The sequence below is a fragment of the Xenopus laevis genome, chromosome 3L (assembly GCF_017654675.1).
Source record: "Xenopus laevis strain J_2021 chromosome 3L, Xenopus_laevis_v10.1, whole genome shotgun sequence".
NCBI classification, from domain to species: domain Eukaryota; kingdom Metazoa; phylum Chordata; class Amphibia; order Anura; family Pipidae; genus Xenopus; species Xenopus laevis.
Window position 1 is genome coordinate 144163789 of NC_054375.1, and position 24857 is coordinate 144188645.

At 41.8% G+C, this 24857-nt stretch overlaps 1 protein-coding gene across 2 annotated transcripts; it reads left to right on the plus strand.

Moving 5' to 3' along the window:
* The first annotated feature begins 337 nt into the window (after window positions 1-337).
* tecr.L (trans-2,3-enoyl-CoA reductase L homeolog) lies at window positions 338-21583 on the plus strand. 2 transcript variants are annotated; one of them, NM_001086992.1, is given in 13 exon segments: window positions 338-399; window positions 5721-5771; window positions 6895-6946; window positions 7118-7162; window positions 8688-8791; window positions 9956-10071; window positions 11230-11335; window positions 12186-12258; window positions 12492-12535; window positions 14626-14683; window positions 16351-16439; window positions 16547-16592; window positions 21288-21580. In NM_001086992.1, coding segments are annotated over 13 exon segments (927 nt in total). In that variant the 5' UTR covers window positions 338-384; the 3' UTR covers window positions 21416-21580.
* The last annotated feature ends 3274 nt before the right edge of the window (window positions 21584-24857 follow it).

The following is a 24857-nucleotide window of genomic DNA, read 5'->3' on the forward strand; positions in this document are numbered from 1 at the left end:
CATTCCCTTATTATCAGCAATAGAGTTCTCCACAAATAGCATAGTGGATGCCTAGCAACGCAAGCACCGCCGCCAGTCAAACAACGTAACCTTATTGGCTACATTTCCGCCTGATCAAACGCTTCTCTACAATTGGTCAGACGGCCATCAATCGTGCTGTTCACATCATTGTTACCCAACCCCTTGCACCTTTAGCCCCATTCTTCCTATCAAAGAGCTCCATCGCGTTGATTGGTTCCCAAGCGTTACTGAAACGCCAGTTTGACCTCCGTGGGCGCTGATTGGTCGTACGATCTGTGCGTCGTTCTGTTTCCCCGCCCCCGGCTAAAGCTTAGCTGCAGGTAGAAGAGAAGCGTGCTTGTTTTAAGGGATCCCTGCGGAATCATGAAACACCACGAGGTAAGGGTCGGCTGCGCGCAGTTATAGAAAACACAGTGCGCCGTTCATTACCATCCGGGGACCTGTGGGATTGGTACAGTCTCGCAGGTATGAGGTTAGATAGAAAAGGACTATAAGTGGCTGCAGAGTATGGAAGCCGGAAGAGTCAAAATTAGTCGTACGGCGAATGTGCAGCAACAGCTGAGTATTAGAGTGACAGAAGCAGGTGACGTTTAGTATAGTGGCGAGACAGGCGCGCCTTCTGGGAAAAAAAGGAGTGACAGCTATAAATACTGACCGTGTGACTGACAGGCGCTTATAATCAGATCCGCTCTCACTGACACCGACAACATTCTTCATTCCACAGCTTGATAGGCAGTTGCCTCGTATTTTTGTTTCTAGGCAACAGAACAGCAGTGCTGGGGGGAGGAGAGGACATTGTATCACGTGGTGTCAGTTCAGGGGCAACTTTAACTCCTCCCCCTTTGCTAATGTGGCATTAATGGGCCCCTTGTGTCAGACTATAAAGTCTCTAGGGAAGATGTCCAGCCTTTATTTATTATTATTATTAATGGGGAGGTTCAACTTATCTTTTAGTATATCATAGACTGACTAATTCTAAACAACTTTTCAATTGGTTTTCATTATTTTTTGTGTATAGTTTATGAATTATTTGCCTCCTTCTTCTGACTCTTTCCAGATTTCAAATGGGGGGGTCACTGACCCCATCTAAAAACAAATGCTCAGTAAGGCTACACATTTATTGTTATTGCTACTTTGTATCACTCCTCTTTCCATTCAGGCCTCTCCTATTCATATTCCAGTCTCGTATTCATATCAGTGCATGGTTGCTAGGGGAATTTGGACCCTAGCAACCAGATTGCTGAAATTGCAAACTGGAGAGCAGCTGAATAAAAAATGAACTAACTCAAAAACCACAAATAATAAAATATGAAAAACAATTGCAAATCGTCTCAGAAAATCACAGCACACTATGGGGCAGATTTATCAAGGGTCGAATTGGAATTTCGAAGTAAAAAAATTTGAGCTATTTTTGTGTACTTTGACTAGGAAATAGTCCAAATTCGATTCAAATTTGAAAAAAATTAGAATATCGAAATTTATCATGTACTGTCTCTTTAAAAATTTGACCATTCGCCAACTACAACCTGCCGAATCACTGTTTTAGCCTATGGGGGACCTCCTAGAACCTATTTGGAGTCAATTGGTGGACTTTAAAAAAAAAAAAAATCTAAGTTTTTTTTTAAAATACTTTGAATCGAATACGATCTTACTTCGATTCAGAAGATCGAATACAGCCTATTCGCCTGCAGAAAAAAAACGAAGTTTTTTTTTTACATAAATTTCGGTTGGTCTTTTTTTATTCGAATTTCGAACTTAAGGGAGTTAAAAAAAAAAAACTCCCATTACTTCGAAATTCGACCCTTGATAAATCTGCCCCTAAAAGTTAACTTAAAGGTGTACCACTCCTTTAACCTCTTGAAGCTCTCATTGTTAGGGGTTGGTCACCTTTTATTATGATAGAGAGAGTGATATTCTTAGACAACTTGCAATTGTTTTTATTTTTTTATTACTTGTGGTTTTTGAGTTATTTCGCTTTTCTTTTTATTCAGCAGCTCTCCAGTTTGCAATGTATGCAATCTAGTTGCTAGGGTCCAAATTCCCCTAGCAACCATGCACTGATATGAATAAGAGACTGGAATATGAATAGGAGAGGGACTGAATAGAAAGATGAGGAATAAAAAGTAGCAATAACAATAAATGTGTAGCCTTACAGAGCATTTGATTTTTGATGGGGTCAGTGACCCCCATTTGAAAGCTGTAAAGAGTCAGAAGAAGGCAAATAATTGAACAACGGTATAAAATAAAAAAAATTAAGACCAATTGAGAAGTTGCTTGGAATTAGCCATTCTATAAGATAATAACCACCCCTTTATCCTGCCCCAACTGTGAGAGACGGAGACATAACTAGAATCTACTGGGCTCCACAGAAGTGTCGGGCTCTGCTTCCTCTAGTTATGCCCCTGACAAGAGAATTTGACAGTTACAAATGGATGTTTCATTCTGAATGTTCATTCTTCCGATGCTTCAGTAAGTGAATAGCATGCAGCATGCCACTCCATTAACCTCTACCCCTCCATAATCATACAATGATAACATATCTGTCCCTCCCCTACCAGAGACACAAGCAATTCCCTATCTGTCTTCCCTTTGAATGCAGATGGATTCCTATTTAGCCCTGGCAGAAACAAGAAGATTGCTCTGTCTCATTCTGTCCTGCAGACTGGGGCTTCTTTAGGGTTAGGGCACACTGGCAGATTCGGGGACATTAGTCGCCCAGCAACAAATCTCTTTTTTGAGGCAACTAATCTCCCTGAACTGTCTCCCCTGCCATCCCGCCGTCTAGAATGTAAATTGCCAGCGGGATGACACTCGGATCGCTTCGTTTTCCAAAGTCGCCCGAAGTTGCCTCACCAGGAAACTTTAGAAAACGAATTGCAGCAAGTGCCATTCCGCTGGTGATTTTTCATTAGAGCCAGTGGGAAGGTAGGGGAAGGCAGTTTGGGGAGATTATCGCCCCTTAGAGGTGATTTGTCGACTAATCTGCCCGTGTGCCCTTACCCTTAGCTTCTTAGGGCAGAGACACGGTCAGATTCGGGGAGATTAGTCGCCCGGCGACAAATCACCGGCAGGATGGCACTCGGATCGATTCATTTTCCTAAAGTAGCTCAAACTTTTCACTTGAGGCAACTTCGGTCGACTTCGGAAAACAAAGTGCTCCGAGTGCCATCCCGCTGGTGATTTACATTCTAGCTGGCGGGGAGGCAGTTCAGGGAGATTAGTTGCCCCGAAGAAGAGGAGATTTGTTGCCGGGCGACTAATCTCCCCGAATCTGACCGTGTGTCCCTTGCTGTTGTGGGTGGCCTAGTATTTGCAGGTCTCATTTAAAAAAAAAATTGTTTTCCCCAACTGCTTAAAGGGTACAACTATATACATCTTTGCTCATTGTAAGAACAATAAATAGGACTTGTGTTCACAATGCATTCTGCCTATTGTTTTATTAAAAAGAAAATAAACATTTTCCTAATTCTTTGCCAGCGATGGAAAGTTGTTTTTCTGTATACGCCCCCTTCTCCTCCTGTTTAATCTGTTTAAATTGAGGTATTGAGCTCTGTATAAACAAAACAGAATCAGCCTTTTCCTAATCTGCAGTCTTTATCAGCCTTTCTGATTGATTTCACAGTGACTGTTCTATCAGCACAATCCTGATCCTGATTTCTAGAAATTACTGGGCTCCATCGCAAATTTCAATTTAGCCCCCCCACCTAAGCTTTAAGAATACGAAATGTTACATAATAATATTTTAACTATTTTGATCTTTAAAGGGGCCGTTCACCTTCCAATACTTTTTTTCAGTTCACTGGTTTCGGATTGTTCACCAGAAATAAAGACTTTTTCCAATTCATTTACCATTTTTCTAATATTAAATTGTCTAATTTTTCACCTAAAGCAGCTCTGGGAAGGGGGGGGGGTCACCGACCCTGGAAACTGTTCTAAATTGATACATTTAGTTGATACATTTCTTATCTTTGTCCCTGCTGAGCAGAATCCCTAAGTTTCATTACAGGCAGCTGTTAGAATTGATACAATAGTTGCTAATACTCCAGAGATGCTGCTGAGAAATGTATCAACTAAATGTTGAAAAATTGTAACAGTTCGGAATCTGCACCTGAATTACTGAGCTGCCAGACTCAAATACCAGGGATATTCAACTTTAAACTCAGATTTTAGAAAAACGGTAAAACAATTAAAAATGGAAAGCTGAACCTGCTGTTTGCAGGACAATAGTTGATAAGTAATACTCTGCTCATGCTGCAGGCAAATTCAAGAATTATAGCACAAGAACAATTAATACAGGTATGGGATCCATTATCCAGGAAATCTGTTTCCTGGATTATAGAAAGGCCATTTCCCATGGACTCTGTTTCAAGCAAATTATTATTATAAAAAGCTTTTGCTTGATCCAATCTATGGTGCATGATTCCATATTGGTGGCAAAACAATCGGGTTTATTAAATGTTTAAATTATTTTTTTAGCAGACTTAAGGTATTTTAATTCAGTTTACGGAACCTAAAAAAAACCCAGCTCCAGAGCGTTCTGGATAATCGATCCTATACCTGTATAGCACTCTTTGCAGCATGGTGTTGGGTTATTCAAAGGTTGGGTTGGTACAGAGAAAGCTCCACGCAGTTGTTAGAAGTTAAGTGAATGGAATGGTGCACAACATGAAGCAAACTAAATATACTCACATTTGCTCTTTTTTCCTCTGTCTGTGTTTCCATGGAAGTTGCCCTTTGCGTGGGGTGCATGTTGCATGCTCTGTCCCCGGGGGTCTCACCTCTGTTGTGCTGGAAGGGATGGAGAGGGGAGCTGTCTATATATAGAGTGCTGGGACTGAGCCCAGATATTTGCTGAGATCAATGAATACCAAGAGACAGCCACAGAAGTGTAGAGAGACATTAAGAAGGGGCTGGTGAGAAATAAACAAGAAGGTTGGAAGGGTTGCAGAGGAACAAGAGACAACCACCTAAACTTTAGTCCTGTTGCTTTGCGGTCTCTGGGTGGAGTGTAGGAGTGGACGTTGGTGTAACTGTGTGTGAAACTCATCAGTCTTGCTCACAGAGGGTGTGAAACTTGGCAGCATGTGGGGTCTCAGGCAGCGGGAGTCTCAGTAGAAGTACAGAAACCTGACAGATGTGAAAAAGCCTAGTGAGTGATAAATTTAGAGTCCTGTTTCATGTTCCATCTGGATACCAAGACAGGCTGTGTCTCCAACGGGGGAAGTGAGAGTTAACTTGAGTGAGTGAGCCTGGGATGTCGGTGGAGAGTGAAAGGGATTGTGAGATGGAGGTGAGGGAGGAATAGAGGTACAAAGACGGAATCGACAAAGCAACTGCAACTTTGGAGACATCACCTGAAGTTGTGGGAAAGGGGCTGTTTGATTTCTTCTATATCGACTGAACTGGACAGTAGAGTGAGAGTTTTATGAGACTGCTGTCTGATACGTTAAAGAGTGTAAGGTACAGCTTCAAAAATTAGACGGAACAAGGCAGCGTGTTTGGGGGATACCTAGACGGAGTGTAAAAGAACAGTTCCTAGCAAGAACGTTGGGCGAACCTGCTTCGCAGCCATGGATATGAACTCGGTGGTCTCAGAAATGCGCCAGCCTGCCAAGGCCACTGCAGAGGCCTCAGCGGCCACCAAGCGCGCTACTCCTAAACCTGCCAAAAAAGCTAAACGTGCTACTGTTTATTTTGAGGTGGAGATCCTGGATGCCAAAACGAGGGAGAAGCTGTGCTTCTTGGACAAGGTGAGTAGCGATAAATGAGGTTGGGGCATGGGTTGGAGGGAGGTGTCATGGAAAACAACACTGTGCAACGCTTTATACATGTCGGAGATTCTGAACGCAGCTAAAAATGTGTGCTTGCATGGAAACTTTACCAAGACCCCATTTTCTCTCTTTTTTTATATAAAAGGGATAGCACATTTGTTTAAGCCATTAAGATGTCCCTGTATTTAGGTTACAAATGGACCACCCGTTTGGCACAGAGCGCACAGGCATCGATACGCTTCGTTGGCTCTAAGTTACACGGTCCTAGCTATCATGTAATCGATAGGCTGTAAGTGTAAGTTACAGGGGTAACACGTGCAGAATAGGGCCTATAATGCACAGGACACTGGGAAAAACAGTTAGACCCCTCCACAGAAATAATATTGTATGATAATATAATGTGTATATATAATAATGTGTATGGTACTACACTAACTGCTCCCAGTATTGTGTCGGGATGTTGGGAGTGAGCCGCATGTCATATATACAATTGGTAAAAGAATTGCAGCTCCGAGATATGAAGTATGATGTTGGATACAGGTTATGTATTACATGGGTGGTCAAGGACTACTGACTTGTGAATTTCCTTCTATATAAAGTAGGGATGCACCGAATTCGGCCGAAGCCCCGAATCCTTTGTGAAAAATTCGGCCGAATACCGAACCAAATCCGAACCCTAATTTGCATATGCAAATTAGGGGTGGGAAGGGGAAAACCTTTTTTACTTCCTTGTTTTGTGACAAAAGTCACGTGATTTCCCTCCCCGCCCCTAAATTACATATGCAAATTGAGATTCGGGTTCGGCCAGGCAGAAGGATTCTGCCGAATCCTGCTTAAAAAGGCCGAATCCTGGTCGAATCTCGAACCGAATCCTGGATTCGGTGCATCCCTAATATAAAGCCATGAAACACACAATACAGTAATATTTCTATTATTTAATTCAAATGCCAAGTATAAGCTGAAAGTGAAGATATCGAAACATTTCAGATTGTTGAGGGGTGACCATTGCTCAATGGTCTGTTCACCCCCAGGCCGGCCTGTATATGTTCTTTCAGTCTTACTCTGGAACCATTTCTTACCATTTGTGTCTTGTGCCTTTCAGGTGGAGCCCCATGCCACCATAGCAGATATCAAGAACATGTTCACCAAATCCCGTAGGTATCTGTTTAGCACTGTATGGCTGGGTATTAAATCATATTCGGTGTAATAGGCTTTTCCATTCAAAGTTTTTGCTTGATGTTGAGTCACTTTAGCTTAGTCTCATTCCCTAAATTCACTGATGGATTGAACGTGGCCCCTTTATAATATTTCTGCTTGTCTCTCAGATCCTCAGTGGTACCCTGCACGGCAGTCGCTGCGGCTGGAACCCAGTAAGTAGTCTTGGTCTGTTTCTAGAACGAACCTGTGAACCACATTCAAATGTAAAACGATTTGGGGAGCAGCATAAGCGTGAAAAATGTTCCTGGGTGGTGCCAAATAAGTGCTGGGATTGGATATTTAGTAGCCCCTATGTGGACTGGCAGCCTACCGGAGACTCTGTTTGGCAGTACATCTGTTTTTTATTCTACCAAAACTTGCCTCCAAGTCTGGAATTCAAAAATAAGCACCTGCTTTGAGGCCACTGGGAACGATATCCAAGGGGTTGGCGAGCAACATGTTACTTATCAGCAACTGGTTGGGGATCACTGGTCTAGAAAAATTATATGGGTGGGGACTCAGCACTTAATTGGCTTACAATCTTTAATACATTGCTGGACCTCAAAGGAGAACTAAACTCCTGTTAAACAAAAATCCCCATCCCCTTTCCTCAATTGGCCCCATCCCTGCTTTCTCCCTATATACCTTAGCTGAAAAAGTTAACCTTAGCTGGCATTAACCTTGGCATATTTGTGCAGAGTAGTGCTGCGGAGCTCTTAGGCGCCATCTTCTGTATCTTGGGGTTCCTTGCGGAAGTGAGCGCCGACACTGAGCTTTTTCATGCATACGCGGTTGGGGCCATTCTGGTATTCGTTCCTACTGCGCATGAGCTGGAAAGCTCAGAAGTTTGCCGAAGGAAAAGAAGAGGATCTGAAGATACAGAAGATGATGCAGAAGAGCTCCACTACAAGGTTAATGCCAGTGACACTTTTTCAGCTAAGCTCCTATGGAGGGAGAAAGCTGGGAGGAGGCCAATGGAGTGATGAGGATGGGGAATTTTGATTAATGGGAGTTTAGTTCTTTAATAATTGGGAGGGGGGAAAGAAGGCATTTTCGGTTAACCGAGGGCAGTTATTGACCACAAATGGCTGGTTAGCATGTGCACCTAAAAGGCTTGCTCAGAATGTAGAAGTTTAGACTCTTGCTCTACTAGGTCTCTGATGACCCCATACGTGCACTGGGTGGAGCACATGCATGAAATATCAACTGTCGAGTTGGGTCAGAAATTAACGGAACTGGCTGAAAAATGTATTTGATTAATTCTGCCTTTAATAGATTTGAGCTGAGGTGGTATGACCAGGTGACTGAAAGAGAGCAAACAAAACCGTTAATCTTATTATATTCAAAGAAAACTGGTTATTAGGTGATGACTGTAATTGATATGCTGCAGTTTTAAATTAACTCTAGGCTAGGGTCTCCTGCAGCCCATGGTCCCAGACACAGAACGAGGGTCTGCTGACACTTGCGTCTTTACTGTTGCCTATGGGGAATACAGGATATTGTGTTCTACCTGCTGCCATTTATAGGATTCTAACTGTCAGTTTGGGCACATGAATGGTCCGTATCTAAACCAATAATAATCGGTTAAAAGATTGAGGAGAATAGAAAAGCTGAACCCATTATCTTTTGTGGTTGTGCTTGGTCAGTGTCTGTGTGGCCAGTATCACAGCTTCCCATGTTCTTGTCTGACCCTCACAGAGGGAAGGTCACTAAAGGACGAAGACATCCTACAGAACCTACCAGTGGGGACAACAGCCACCCTGTACTTCAGGGACCTAGGTGCGCAGGTCAGCTGGGTGACGGTGAGTATCGTCTGATAAAGAAATGAGTAATATGTGTAGTTTTTTAATTTTATTTTGGCTAAGGTGCAGATCAGCTTTTAGGTTGGGTGCAATAAGATAGTAAATGTTGGTCTGTCTCAGACTTATTGCAAGGATATACATTTGTAATTTAGGTTAAGGGGATTATTTATCCAAGGTCTAGTTTGTGAGTTTTTTTTCTGCGTCGAATAAACTCACAACTTGAATGTGAAATAACCTGAATGTAAATAACGTGAACGAATGCATTTGGGGGAAAAACTCAAATACTCAAATTGATCAAGTCATTGGCAATAAAAAAAAAAACAACAAAAACCTCATAGTTGAAATTGATCGAGTTTTCAAGTGCAAACCACTGGAAAAAAACACCCCAAAATCACAACGGCTAAAAACGTCTTCAAATCCCATTAAATTCTACATGATCTTGACCGGTGTTAACTGAAGTATTTTCGGATCCAGAGTTTTTGCAGCTTCGAGGCATAATTAATCTCGAAAAACTAGATTTTTTTTTATCTTGAAAAATTTGGGTTTTTACTGAAACTACCCTCGATTAACTCAAATCATTCTGGAAAAAAACAACTTGACTTTTAATAAATAACCCCCTAAATGTATCCAGCACATCAATTAATTTTAAAGGCACTGGCCTGGGATCACGGCTTCAGCATGTGCATCGGACTTTCAGAGTGGCCTTGCAATTGTTCACAGTACACACAGTGAGGACAAGGAAATTCTAATTTACCGGGGGTTGCCAAAACACCCCTCAATGGATTCAATGTTTGATTTTTCCCATTTTGGAATAAAAAAAAAATACAGTGGCCCAGGGGGTATTTCCCCAGCTGTCTCTCACTTGACCCAGAGATTTATTAATAATCCCTATTAAACATGATCTATGTTTTATTTCAATAATCTTCAGCATTTTTTTCGAGTAGACAACCCCCCCCCACCGTAATTAAAATTAAAATCATAAAAAAATCTTGCCATCTAAAGCCTGCTGAGATGATGAAGTCGTGGACAGTAAAGTAAATATATGGGTTGGTTGGTGGGTGCATGGAATAGACTACCAGCAGGGGTGAGCTCCTATCTGCACAGACCTGATTTACAGCATTAGACAGCATTGTGAGGTTTGTGTTTTTATTCTCTCTTTTTTAGGTGTTCCTCACAGAGTACGCTGGGCCTCTCGTTATATATTTGCTGTTCTATTTCCGAGTTCCTTTTATTTATGGTCCCAAATATGACTTCATTACCAGCCGGCATTCTGTGGTACAGTAAGTATTCCTTCCATCCTTCTGGGATTGGCCGTCATATTCTCAGTTCATTTACTTATCTGGTGCAAAATTCTGGTGCAACTGGGCAAGTTATTATTTTTCTTTTATTTTCTATCCAATGGAGTGATGTGTGCGGTGCCAGAAAGGTTGCCAATGTTTGCCCTGGACTCCCTTGAGCCTGTGAATCCCATACTTTGCACCCTCTGGTGCAATTTATTAAAGATGGCTGACGTGCATATTAAAGTTATACTGACACGTTCCTATAAAAATCATAGGAACGTGTCAGTATCAAGTAGTTGCTGCACCTGGAATATTTTCCCTGAAAGCTAAGGATGCACCGAATCCAGGATTCAGCCTTCTCAAATCGAATCCTTCTGCCCGGCCGAACCGAATCCAAATCCTAAATTGCATATGCAAATTAGGGGCAGGGAGGGAAATCAAATGACGTTCTCACAAAACAAGGAGGTAAAGAATGTTTTCCCCTTCCAACCCCTAATTTGCATATGCAAATTAGCATTGAGTTCGGTATTCGGCCACATCTTTTGTGAAGGATTCGGGGGTTCGGCTGAATCCAAAATAGTGGATTTGGTGCATTCCTACTCAAAGCCGCCCCACGAACCTTTGTGCAGCTGACCTGCTCACGCTGGCTGGGGTAGGAGTAATTCTTCCATAGGCTGAAGTCCTGTTTTCATTCGTAATTAGCCTATGGAAGGATTGTGCCACCCCCAGCCCAACGTCACTAAAACTGCACAGAAGGTCAGTTAGCTGTGTCTGAGGGTCGGGTAAAAGCATTGTATTCTATTACAAACCTTATACTCTATTATTAGCCTAAATGGCTGCCCCCATGGCTACACAGCAGCCTTTTTATATAAACTATAGTAGTCTTTTTAAAGCAAATACATCGCTTTTATCAATGCAGGGCAGCGGCACATTATATTTTAATTACTTTAAAATATTTTTTGGTGTTACTGTTCCTTTTAAAAAAGTGCCCACCCAGCTGGGTGTCCAGTTTTAAGGCATGCCTGTGTTTATAAATAGGGCATCAGAAACAGTTCGAACAAAATCCTGTTTGTGCACATTGCTTAAATGGGGCTGCCTGTGCCCAAAATAAAAATATCTCCTTACCCTTGTAATAATGTTTCTCTGTATACCTTGCAGCCTGGCCTGTATCTGTCATTCTTTCCATTACATTAAACGTCTGCTGGAGACCCTGTTTGTGCATCGTTTCTCTCATGGTACAATGCCCTTCCGGAATATCTTTAAGGTAACTGCCTACAATAAATAAAATCTGGTCTCCATTTCCATCTAAATATATGGCTGGCGTAAACAATTAGCTTGCGGGCGTAAAAATGGGGTGGAGACTGCATTGTCCTTTGGCAGGGCTATTGCATCCATTGTTTGCTCCTCGTGGGCTGGCCTTGAGCACTGCAACAATAGGCCTCATTTACCATACAAAGGGCCAGAAAAGACTGCAGGTCGCTGCTGTATTAGGGAGACACGTTCAGAGTTGCAGTCCACATTGGGGTCCTGTCCTTCAGACAGGGTTGAGCTATTCTCTTTACTGAGATCTGAACTGGCACTTAATGCTGAGTAGGGATGCCTCGAAGCCAGGATGGGATTCGGCCTGTTTCAGCAGGATTCGAATTCAACTGAATCCTTCTGCCCGGCCGAACCAAATCCTTATTTGCATATGCAAATTAGGGGCGGGGAGGGAATTCGCATGACTTTTTGGCACAAAACAAGGAAGTTTAAAAATGTTTTCTCCTTCCCACCCTTAATTTGCATATGCACATTTTGAATTCAGTTTGTTATTCGGCTGAATCTTTCGGAAAGGATTCGGGGGTTCGCCCGAATCCAAAATAGTGGATTCGGTGCATTCACAGTGCAGAGAGAGCAGCAACCCTGGGGGTTCGTAAATGACCCCTATTGTCTAAAAGTTTATTTTGGGTCCATTTACCCATTTATTTGAGCACCTGCATATGGGATTGTTTATATGCTTCTTCTTTTTTGGTGGAAGTAGTCCTTTTTCTAGTTAAATTTACCCTTGGCTGTAGTCTTAAATTTCCATATTCTAAGATAAGTGTTAATTCTGATATTTTTTTTTTCATTTGCAGAACTGTATGTATTACTGGGGGTTTGCAGCCTGGATGGCTTACTATATAAACCATCCACTATACACACCACCGGGTGAGTAAAAAGTATATATTGTGCACGTGTTGTTATAGAACTGTAAACAAAAGCCGATTGGGTCCCTGGGTGGTAATAATACACTGATTGCTTTTAATTTGGTTGCCTTGCTATGCCCATGATATAATGAGTAAGTGTTGTTGAAGGTAGCACAGTTGTATGGTGTGTCAAAACTGCACCAATTGGAAAAGATGCATGTTCTCAAGTCAGTGTCTTTTTTTGTTTCCCTGCAGCATTTGGAGAACATCAGGTGAAGCTGGCGGTCATTATATTTCTGGTAAGAGACTGTTGTCATAGATGCTTGCATTCGTTTGCATGCTTACCTAGGGGTTTTCTGTCAATCACAAAACAGGGATATCCAGTGTTCCAGTTTTGGCTGGAAAAAATCTTGGGCCGGCTCCACCAAGTGTTCCTGTCGTCTTTAAATTCCTTAAAGTTATAAGCCAAAAATCGGTGAAGGAAGCCTCAGCAAGCAGGTCTTTGCTGCAATTAAATTTATTATAATATGCCACTACAGCATATTATAATAAATGTAATTGCAGCAAAGACCTGCTTCCTTCACCGATTTTTGGCTTATAACTTTAAGGTTTTCTGTCAACGTTTGGTTCGATCTTTTGAGGGGGATACAGTGGCCTTGTTAAAGGAAAACTATACCCCCGAACAATGTAGGTCTCTAAAAAGATATCGCATAAAACAGTTCATATGTAAAACCCTGCTTCAAATAAATAAATAATTTTCATAATAATATACTTTTTAGTAGTATGTGCCATTGGGTAATCATAAATAGAAAATTGCCATTTAAAAAAATAAGTGCCGCCCCCTGTTATAATAGGATTCACGATGCACACAAACAAACCATACTTGTTAGGTCACATGAGCCAATTAACAGACAGAGTTCTGTCGTTTGCTTCCACACTTCCTGTTACAGTTAGAGCTGCAGTATTTCTGGTCAGGTGATCTCTGAGGCAGCACAGAGACCATCATAAAATATCAGTTCAAGACAAGATATGTAAAAGGGCAATATTTACAGATATATATACTCCAGTTTGCTACGATTCTTTAATATGCCACTTAATTTGATATAAACTTGATATAAACTATCTGTTGCCTAAATATTCATTTTGGGGGTAAAGTTTTCCTTTAAACAAAATGTTTATTTTGTATATGCCAGTGTCCATATTGATATCCATACATCACGACTGGTGGCATAACTATGTAGGAGGCATACCCAGCAACTTCAGGGGGCCCACGAGTGTAGAGGGACTAGTAGGGCTCTAATTAATAAGCAATTTCAATTTATATATTGGTAAATCAAGTCAACTGCTGAAAGCTTTGGGGGCCATTAAATGAGTTTGCTCTGGGGCCCCTGGAACATCTGGTTAGGTCATGACTAATGGTTGCATTTCCAAAATACGGTTGCCAAACTACAGTGCAAACTAATACAGGTATGGGACCTGTTATCCAGAATGCTTGGGACCCGGGATTTTCCAGATAATGGATCTTTCCATAGATCTTCATACCTTACGTCTGCTGGAAAATCATGTAAACATTAAATAAACCCAATAGGCTGGTTTTGCTTCCAGTAAGGATTGATCATAGCTACTGTTTTATTATTACAGAGAAAAGGGAAATCATTTTTAAAAATTGGATTATTTGGATAAAATGGAGTCAGCCTTGCCGTAATTCAGAGCATTCTGTATAACGGGCCTCCGGATAATGGATCCCATACCTGTATGTAATAAGTTGGACAGCAACTAGAAACTTTCACCCTGGATATATGATTTTAATCGACTTTTTTTTAGACTTGCTGTGATTGGATCTTCTGCCCATGAGCTGACTCAGTGTAAATGTGACTTGCTTCAGTTCATGGTTGTTTACTGCTGCTGATGTGTCCCCCAGTATTCCTGCTCCTCCCTGCACCTCACTAAATACCCTCTTCCCTTCTTCCTCCCCCCACACCGATTTCATAACCAGCCTGCTTGCGCTCTAGAATGCCATGTGTCAAACCCCTCCAAACAATATGATATATGGAGGCCCGTGTCCATTTTTACACGCTGGGAAACCAATCTCTAGGCCCAGATATCAGGTGTTGGCTCAAGCACAAACTTCTCATAGGGAATGTACCATTTGTTGCTTTGGGCGTATAAGTTACCCTGATAATCAAACCCTGAACTGAGTTCATATTGAACGTGTAAGTGAGTGCACACGGCTCTGTACAATAAATATGTTGTTGTATTTTATAAAGCATCGTTGAAAGCTATAGGGCCTTCAAGTCTAGAAGTTTATATGTGAGTAGACACTCATGCATAAATTGATCCCTGTAAAGTTTGTATATAAATCATTCATTTCTCGGTTTGTTTTTTCCAGTTTTGTCAGCTGGGTAATTTCTCCATACACATTGCATTGCGAAATCTGCGACCTGCTGGTAAGTCTCTTGATATAAAATACCATTTTCTTCTGGTTATGCCCTAATATCAGCAATGTTTATAACCTGTAGCTACCGACCAGCAGGCCCGGATTTGGGGTCAGGCCACAAAAGCCCGGGCCTAGGGCGGCAAAATTTTAGGGGCAGCAAGCTGTCCAGCCGCATCCTAAGGAGCACTGGGTGCTCCGGTGCTTAAGAGCGCGCTCATGAGCGAACAGGGGTTTTGCGTCTAAAGGGCCCGGCGCTAGGACCATGTAGCAATGGTGAGTGGCTTGTTCTTAAAGGGCATGTAAAGTGTAAAATAGAATAAGGCTAGAAATGCTGTATTTTGTATACTAAATATAAACATGAACTTACTGCACCACAAACCTAATCAAACAAATGATTTATGCTTTCAAAGTTGGCTACAGGGGGTTACCATCTTGTAACTTTGTTAAACATCTTTGCAAGACTAAGACTGTGCACATGCTCAGTGTGGTCTGGGCTGCTTAGGGATCGTCATAAACAAAGCTGGGCAACTGGATGCTCTGGGTGGCTGCATGACAGGCTCCTCCATAAGAATGAGGGTGATTTGAAATGCATGCTGCAAAGTTCTCCCTCCTCCTCCTCTGCACTACACGTTACAAGTGCATTGAACAGGCAGCCCTGGGGAGGTTTGAGGCCAGCGCTTATGTTCTCTCACCCGCACAGGGATTAAGTTTACCTGATGCCGTTTACGCTTTGGGCTCTAGGTAGAATTTTGTGACTTGCCGCTGCCAATAGAGAATCAGGGTCCCCAAAACAAAAGCCTTGGTCATAGCTCTGTTTTAGGCCAAGCACTTTTGGTTTGTGGCTTTCAAGGTACTTTACTATGTCTCCCAGTGACCCTCCAGCTGGGATTTTAGGAGATGTAGTAATACAGTTAGAGGAGAGTATCTCTGGTTAAAGGATAAGAAAACCTTCAAAACAAGCGAATGTAAAATCGATGAGAGTACTATTCTTAGAAATGTTGCAATATATATTCATTGTTTATTTCTTTTTAATTCCAAGATTAATTAATTCCATGTACAGTTAACAAGAATGAATTTTGTTACAACACCGCCACCTGTTGGTCTCTTTCCGACCAGTCTGACCACCAAGTAGTCAAGGAAGTTGTCAGGAGAAGAAAGAGGCTGCTTTGATGTTCTCCTGGTTAGGAAAAAAAATAGAAACCTTTCTGACATCTTTCCTAAGCAGAAGAACATCAGATCCGCCTCTTTCTTTCTCCTGACAACTTCTTTGATTACTTGGTGGTCAGACTGGTCGGAAAAAGACCAGCAGGTGGCGCTGTGGTTTGAAAATTCAGTCATATTAACTGTACATTTATCCCTTAATATCTCGGAATTACAATTAATAAATAATAAATTTACATTGCAAAAGTGCTTAGAATAGCACCCTCATCAATTTTACATTCACTTATTTATTTAAAGGCCGACTTATCCTTTAAGGCCGAGCGTTCCAGGCCAAGATGAAGCCCCATTGTCTTTAGGACAGTGTCCCTTTGTGGCAGTTTCCCGGAGGGGCGCTGGGACCATTCGGCCTCAGGGCGCCACTTCCTCAAATCCGGCCCTGCCGACCAGCAGTTTTAATTGTGTTAGAAATAGGACTTATTCTGATTAATTTTTTTCTGTGCCCCCTTTTCTCACTAGGCTCCAAGACCCGTAAGATTCCTTTCCCCACACGTAATCCATTTACATGGCTGTTCCTATTGGTTTCATGTCCCAACTACACATATGAGGTAAGGTGCAGTGGGTGAGCCTGGCTTTCTTTAGAGTTTTACATGAAGGGGGATCTGTAATAATGGTTAGGATTTATACGGTTGTTTATTTTTCTTTCTCTTTTCAGGTTGGTTCTTGGATGGGATTTGCCCTCATGACCCAGTGTCTCCCAGGTAGGTCTATAATAATAATAATACTGCCCATTCTGCATTTACCGTTCAGCTCTTGGGTTTCCCCTTTTTACTCCTAAATCTTTCCCACTTGTAAGGGATCCTCATTTTTCATTTCAATAAGATATACATTGCATTTCCCTTGTTGAACTGTTTCCCCTTAGAAGAGCCAATAATCAAGTGCTCTATTGAACACACACGGGACTATTTATTAAACCTCCAAATTTTATGGTCAAGTTTTTAAAGGGGAAAACTTGAAAATTTAGAGGAAAAAAAACCTTAGATTTTTAGAGATTTATTATACCCCAAAGCTGCTAGAAATCCATATCTGTAAATACTCCAACTAAAACCTGTTGAGGTCTTGTAGAAATCAAAGGCAGATGTCCCTTTTTGGAGCGTCAAAAGTTGCACGAAAGTTGCGATTTTGTCGCACCAAATTTTTGGAGCTGATTTTTTGATAAATGAGTTAAATTCCTGAATGGGAGTTAGGGCCACTTTGTTTAAATAAAAAATCTACATAAATGAGTGTTTTAGTAAATACCCCACATAGGCTCACAAGTCAGCACTACCATAGATCAGTTTCAGATCACTGACTCTAGTTATTTCACTTGTAGCTTATTACAGCAGTGTTCCTTTAAAGCAGTGATCCCCAACCAGTGGCTCGTGAGCAGCATGTGCTCACCAATCCCATGGCATGTTGCTCCCAGTGGCCTAAAAGCAGGTCTGCATAAAAACCTTGTTTACCACCAAAAAAAAGCCTCCTATATGCTGCCAGTTTGCATAAAAACCTTGTTTATCACCAAAAAAGCCTCCTATAAGCTGCCAGTTTGCTGCCATTTTCCATAAAAACCTTCTTTACCACCAAAGAAAGCCATCTATATGTTGGCAATATGCATAAAAACCTTGTTTACCACCAAAAAAAGCCTCCTATATGCTGCCATTTTGCATGAAAACCTTGTTTACCACCAAAAAAGGCCTATATGCTCCCATTTGTGTAAAAACCTTGTTTACCACCAAAAAAAACCTCTTATATGATGGCAGTTGCTTAAAAACCTTGTTTACCACCAAAAAAAGCCTCCTATATGCTGCCAGTTCGAATAAAAACCTTGATTACCACCAAAAAAGGCCTCCTTTATGCTGCCAGTTGCGTAAAAACCTTGTTTACCACCAAAAAAAAGCCTCCTATATGATGGCAGTTGCTTAAAAACATTGTTTACCACAAAAAAAAGCCTCCTATATGCTGACAGTTTACATTAAAGCCTTGTTTACCACCAAAAAAAAGCCTCCTAAATGCTGCCAGTCCACATAGTGGCTAGCAAATAGCCAATCATAGCCCTTATTTGGCATCCCCAGGAACTTTTTTCATGCTTGTGTTGCTCCTCAAATCTTTTTACAATTAAATATGGCTTACTTGTATAAAAGGTTGGCGACTCTTACTTTAAAGGGTCTTTAAAGTAAAGGTGAAACACTAGGGGTGCCGAGTGATTCTAACCAATGATGCTGCCACAGGGCAATATTTTGTCCCAGATTCCTTGGGCAAGTGCATGCACTTTACAGAGATTCTTTGCATATTTCTGTACAGTGCAGAGGATACATGCTGGGACACAGAAGGAATCACTTTTGGGTGCTTAGAAAGTTGGCACCTCCAGTGACTATATTTGTCCTTCTCTTTTAAATTAAGGAAGATTGAGTTCAGATGTAGATACAGTAATTTTTATATCCAATTCTGAATTCCCGAATGGACCTTATTTATGAAGAAAAAAGCCCGAAAAAATAGGGTCGGGCAAAATGGGAAAACTGAAGAGCTTTCCCCCGAAAACTCCAAATTGTTCGGAGTTTTCCACAAAAAGATTTTTTTAGTTTTGAGTTTTTTGCTCCGAATCCCCGAATTCATCAGATTCGATACAGACATTGGTGCAGACACTGGGACCTTCCCCATTGGCTTATACAGGACCTCGAGAGCTTTTAGATGCTGGGGTTTCCGATTCTGAGTTTTTAGACCATCGGACTTCAATAAATCTCGAATAATTCGTCTGCTTTTTTTTTGCTCCGAAAACTCTGAATTATTTGAGATTCGGAGCTTGATAAATAGCCCCCTATGTGTCTATATAAGTTCAAGGTGATGTAGAAGAAGCTGTAGCTCTTGAAGGGACTCGCAGTCTTCAGGACCTCTGATTTTCAAGACACTAGAAGCAGAAGTAAGAACCATATTCATGCACTTGGCGTGCCCCCATTTATTTCTAAGGGGAAGTTTAAAGGGATCCTGTCATCAGAAAACATGTTTTTTTAAAAACACATCAGTTAATAGTGCTACTCCAGCAGAATTCTGCACTGAAATCCATTTCTCAAAAGAGCAAACAGATTTTTTTATATTCGATTTTGAAATCTGACATGGGGCTAGACGTTTTGTCAATTTCCCAGCTGCCCCTGGTCATGTGACTTGTGCCTGCACTTTAGGAGAGAAATGCTTTCTGGCAGGCTGCTGTTTTTCCTTCTCAATGTAACTGAATGTGTCTCAGTGGGACATGGGTTTTTACTATTGAGTGCTGTTCTTAGATCTACCAGGCAGCTGTTATCTTGTGTTAGGGAGCTGTTATCTCGTTACCTTCCCATTTTTCTTTTGTTTGGCTGCTGGGGGGAAAAAGGGAGGGGGGTGATATCACTCCAACTTGCAGTACAGCAGTAAAGAGAGACTGAAGTTAATCAGAGCAAAAGTCACATGACTGGGGCAGCTGGGAAATTGACAATATGTCTAGCCCCATGTCAGATTTCAAAATTGAATATAAAAAAATCTGTTTGCTCTTTTGAGAAATGGATTTCAGTGCAGAATTCTGCTGGAGCAGCTCTATTAACTGATTCATTTTGAAAAAAATGTTTTTTCCCATGACAGTATCCCTTTAAAGAGGTGGCGGACTGAGTTCAGTAATTAACTAACTGAGAATTGTCTCCGGCACCCTGGTATAAGCAATGGAGCTTTGGATCCTACACTAATAAACTACATGGTTGTCTTATTCCAGATCACCACTTACTATCTGCATAGTGGTAAATCAAATATGTAAAGCCTAATCCATATTTTGCTGAGTGTCATTGTGTAGGAGCATTTAATCAAGGAGTCGTGGGTGCTATAAGGATTTAGTTAGCCTTGTTTTCTGCTGGTATCCAAGCACATCTTGCAGTTTTATTGGTGCTTACCGACACCTGCTTCTTGTCCGGCCAGTGACAGATTTATCACCATATTGCATTATTGAAGCTTAGTGAGGGTATAACGGACTGCTCTGTCTCAGATGTTTCTGTAATCCTCCTCCCCAGCTATTTTCCTGGCAGCCCCAGTCAATCTTAGCAGCTATTACATTTTGTTCCTGTAGGGCTGGGACACACTAGGTGATTTGGGGAGATTTAGTCGCCTGGCGACTAATCGCCGCGACTTTCTGCGAGCAATCTTCCCCTGAATGCCTTCCCTCGATCTGCGCCTGGCTAAAATGAAAAATCGCCTGCGCTAATCACATGCGGCGTTTCGTTTCCTCGTGAGGCAACTTCGGGTGACTTTGGAAAACGAATCGCCCGTGTGTGATTAGCGCCGGCGACTTTTTATTTTAACCAGGTGCAGAGCGATGGGAGGCATTCGGGGAGAAAAGTCGCAGTGATTAGTCGCCAGGCGACTAAATCTCCCCAAATCGCCCAGTGCGTCCCAGCCTTGAAGGTGTGCGCTTTGTTCTACTATGTCCAGTTGTACCTTAAACCCAGCAGACTATTGTAATATCTTAAGGAACATTTGTGTTGATCTTGCAACAGTAAAATGGAGGGAGTCATATAGTTACATAGTTAAATTGGTTTGTAGAGGGGATTTATTAACTGAATCAGCATCACAACATCACCCGGCGGTGCATTCCACAACCTCACTGTCCTCACTGTGAAGAACCACCCTCATCTGCTGGTTGTAATCATTTCTGAATGATCAAATCAAGTGAAATTGTTCCGGAAAACATTTATGTTTATTTTTTAAACCCTAACTAATATTATTTGGCATTTAAGCTCTGTTTTCTATGCTTGATGGGGAGTCTATATGACTGATTCCTGGGAATCAGGGCTGAGCAAAAGGGACTTGCCCGGTTCCAAGTCATCCACAATACTCTACAAATCTATATCCAAGATATATGTCCCAAGGCTCAATTCTTGGCTAAAAAAAATATTTTATTACAAATCACATTACAAATATTACATACTGACCCCGCATGCCCCACCATATGCGTTTCATACCCTGACTAAGTACCGGAGGGTATGAAACGCGTAAGGTGGGCCATGTGAGGTCAGTATGTATTATTTTTAATGTGATTTGTGATAAAATATACATTTTTAACCAAGATTTAAGCACTGTTGCTTAACCAGTTACCCAAATACAGAATAATAAACAGCAGTATATTCCATCATGGTATTCTAGATTATAGCATGCTTGGAGCTGTAGTGAAGGTTGTTAGTAGCCCTATAAAGCTTTAGTAGAGAACTGAGAGATCTCCCAGTGACTGATTCTCATCCAAGTATTAAGATGAATCGGTTGATCCCTTTTGATCCAGCATACCAGGTGGGCCAAAGATAGAGTTTGATTTTATAGCTGTCACTTGCCTCTGAGGTTCTTGACCTTCACTGCTCCTACTGTTCTATGTATAATTGCTTGAGCCGTTTCTCTTATATTTTTTTCAGTCGCTCTCTTCTCCTTGGTTGGATTCATCCAGATGACGATTTGGGCCAAAGGCAAACACCGCAGTTACTTGAAGGAGTTCCGGGATTACCCTCGTCTCAGGTCCCCCATAGTTCCCTTTATCCTGTAGGTTCACTCATGGTTCCTTCTGTTCCTTCCTCTCCCTTTCTAACCCTGTTCTTAAAATGACCGCAATATCCAGCTGTCTACAAAACCCTGGCCTCTAAACTCTTGCACTGATATATGGAGCATGGAGGGTTGGTGGTTCCCAGATGGAATAAATGTGTCCTCTGTTGTACTTTGTTTTTTTCTGTGGCTTTGGGGGGCGCATTGTGCAGGTAATATTGGGAATTAAGGAGTGTGAAGCAGATACTTTGGTTTGGTTATAAGTCGGTATTGGGTTGAAGGAATGACCATAAATCAGGAACTTAAAGGGATCCTGTCAAAGGAAAACATGTTTTTTTTTTTCAAAACAGGTAGTAGTGCTGCTCCAGCAGAATTCTGAACTGAAATCTGTTTTTCAAAACCGGAAACAAATTTTGTTTTTTAATATTTATTTTGAAATCTGACCCAGTGCTAGACTTGTTAGTTTCCCAGTTGCCCTTAATCATGAGAATTGTGCTCTGATACACTTCAGTCACTCTTTATTGCTGCACCCCCTCCCCTCAGCAGCCTATCAGCAGAACAATGGGAAGATAACAGGATAACAGCTCCCTGACACCTGCATTGCTAGCTGTAAATTACATTCTACAAAAAAATCGAAGTCCTACTGGAACTCCTCTAGTTTAGTAGGAGAAAAAATATCTTATCTGAAAGCAGTTCTATGGTGAAGTGCTGGCTCTTTCTGAATGCACAGAATCAGGCACAATGAGCTGAGATGTTTGTCTACACACCAGTAGTGCAGCATTTCATAGCAAATGTTCGCTAACGTTTATTTCTGCCTAGCGAAACTTCTTTAGTACATTTTCGCTTTGGTCAATTTGAACAGGGCAGGTACATATAGGTCATATATATGTATTTAGTAGCGATGTTGGTGCAAATGCTTGAAGTGGCCATTTATTATTAAAAATATCCAAGGAAGCAAAACAACGATTTGCACTTTAGTGAATTTGTAGAGTAACAATCAGAGCGAAAATCTGCCTGTCAATAGAGCGCAAAACTGCACTAGCAACAGTCTCTTTCACTAGAGAATTGTCCTCTACGCCTGTTAGTAAATTGGTGATGTGCCTGTGGATGGGACACCACATTTGGCGCCACTTCGCCAGGCGCAAATCCGCTACCACTGCGCTAATTCACTAAAATGCGAAGTTGCGTCTCAGCAGCTGAATGCTGGCAAAGTTTTTGTTTAAAACAAAAATTTGTAATAGTTACAACTTTTAGAGGCAATCCTGATTTAAAATATGAAATAAACACCAGCGTTTCCTTTTCGGCTATGCGTGCAAAAAAAAAAAAGTATGTGCGTACATTTTAAACTTGTGTGTACATTTTTAAAAGCTGTGCGCAGGTCAGAATACAAATTCTTTGTGTGTACCACAATTTGTTGTGGGCGCTGGCCTCAAAATTTGTATGTGAATGTACAGCTTAGAGGGAATGATACCAGTGGTTCAGGCCCAGTGTATAGTGTCCATACAGTCATTCAAACTGGGATTACCTCTAAAGTGGCCTTTTTGTGTCTGACCTCCTATTGGCCACTGACTGACTTCTTATACACATGCTGGAGTAAAGCAACCGGTCCATTGAATATGCTTGAAGACCTTGTGGGCCAAGCCAAGTGAGCAGTGACATTAAATATATGTAAATATAGGGAAACGGGCATCCAATGTCATCCATGGCTCTCTACAAGCTTAAAAGGTGTAAACGTTTACAACAATGACAAAAATGTATAATAGTTTGCCTTATAATGGCCAATGTATTTTTACAGAACAGAAAGGTTAAGAGGACATTTATATTTATATGTCCTTTCGTCCATTTAGCAAATTAAATTTCCCCCAGAATTTCAGCATTGTGGTTGCAAGGGCCATGGTGTCTGACACAATTATGACTCCGACATCAAAATTTGAGAAACCGGGTCTAGATTTGTGGTCAGGCCACAAAGGCAAGGGGCCAGGGCAGCAGAGAGCTGGGGGCTAATTGCCGCCTGCTGGCGCCATCTGAACAGGGAACTGGGTGGGAGATAGTGGTGGCAAACATGGAGCTGTGATGGTGAGGGAGATGAGTAGTGGGGCTGTGCGAGCGGAGAGGGTCAGTGGGGACTAGTGATGGGCGGGTCGGGTTTTTTCCCGACCCTAACCCACCCACATCCGACTTCCGGGTTCCTTTTATAGACCCACCCCAAAGATGATGTCACACAAGGGGCGGGGCAAGCAGGCACGTGGCTTTAAAGCAGGAAGCCACCATTTGAAGGGGGTGGGCAGGGAAAGCAGGACAAGAGCTAAACCCGCACCCGCGAAGAGGAGTGTGAGATCGGCCCAAACCCGCCGGTCCCACGGGTATGGGGCCAGCCCACACATCACTAGTGGAGACTTTCCAATATACATCAATTAAAAAAAAAAACTTTGCAAATGAAGGTGAATTGCCCTTTAAGCTGTGAGTCTAAGTTCTTATCTTATCAAACTTCACAAAAGTATGTCAAGTATCTATTCTGGGCTGTCTCCCAAGACGCAATTAAGTTACAAACTTTGTATCTGTTTCTGGCTGTTCAGTGCAACAGATCAAAGAGAAACCCGGGACTTATCAGTACAAATCCGTGACAGCGGGTTGAGCTGTCAAAAGTGGGACTGTCCCACTCAAAACGGGACAGTTGGGAGGTATGCATACATAGTAGGTGAGCTAATGAATGGACAAATTTCTGTCTTTTCCTTCCAAGTTGGATTAAGGGCAGAGACACACTTGGATTCAGGGAGATTAGTTGCCCGTCGACAAATCTCTTCTTCGGGGGGACTAATTTCCCCAAACTGCCTTTCCACCAGCTAGAATGTAGATCGCCGGCGGGATGGCACTCTGAGCACTTCATTTTCCGAAGACGCCCGAAGTTTCCTCGTGAGGCAACTTCGGAAAATGAAGCGTTCCAAGTGCCATCCAGCCGGCGATTTACATTCTAGGGGAATCTGAGCATTTGTCTCTGCCCTAAAAAGAAATGACAAGGACTCCCTTTGCCACTCACTGAGATAAAATCAGGACATGGATTTTTTCAAACCGACAAAATAAAGACTAATTTTATCTCAACCTATGACAAAGGGAGTGCTTGCTGTTTCTTCTTAATTGCACTTCACCTACAGCGACAGGTCTACAGTCTATAGCGACCTGTGAATAAAGGACCCTGAGTTTGCACACCCAGGCCAAAAAGGTTAACTTGGTGAGCAGTTTAAATGAATTAAGAGGCTGATTCTATAAGTAATGATGAGCAATTTTTTTTGCCAGCCATTGATTCACATCAAATTTCAGAATTTCGCATTGCTAATTTATTTGTTAAACTACGACAAAAATTCGACACAACAAAAGGTCGCCAAGGTATAATTGTCCCAGAGCCAAAAAAATCCGCCATAAGAAGAATGCCCATTGACTTTAATGCA

What these genes read in the sequence shown, in the direction of transcription:
- tecr.L (XM_018250707.2), top strand. Translation starts at nt 5,592, where the DNA reads ATGGATATGAACTCGGTGGTCTCAGAAATGCGCCAGCCTGCCAAGGCC. An exon ending in GTCCCAACTACACATATGAG is followed by an intron (nt 16,440 to 16,546) that starts GTAAGGTGCAGT and finishes TTCTCTTTTCAG; the next exon opens with GTTGGTTCTTGGATGGGATT. An exon ending in CATGACCCAGTGTCTCCCAG is followed by an intron (nt 16,593 to 21,287) that starts GTAGGTCTATAA and finishes TATTTTTTTCAG; the next exon opens with TCGCTCTCTTCTCCTTGGTT.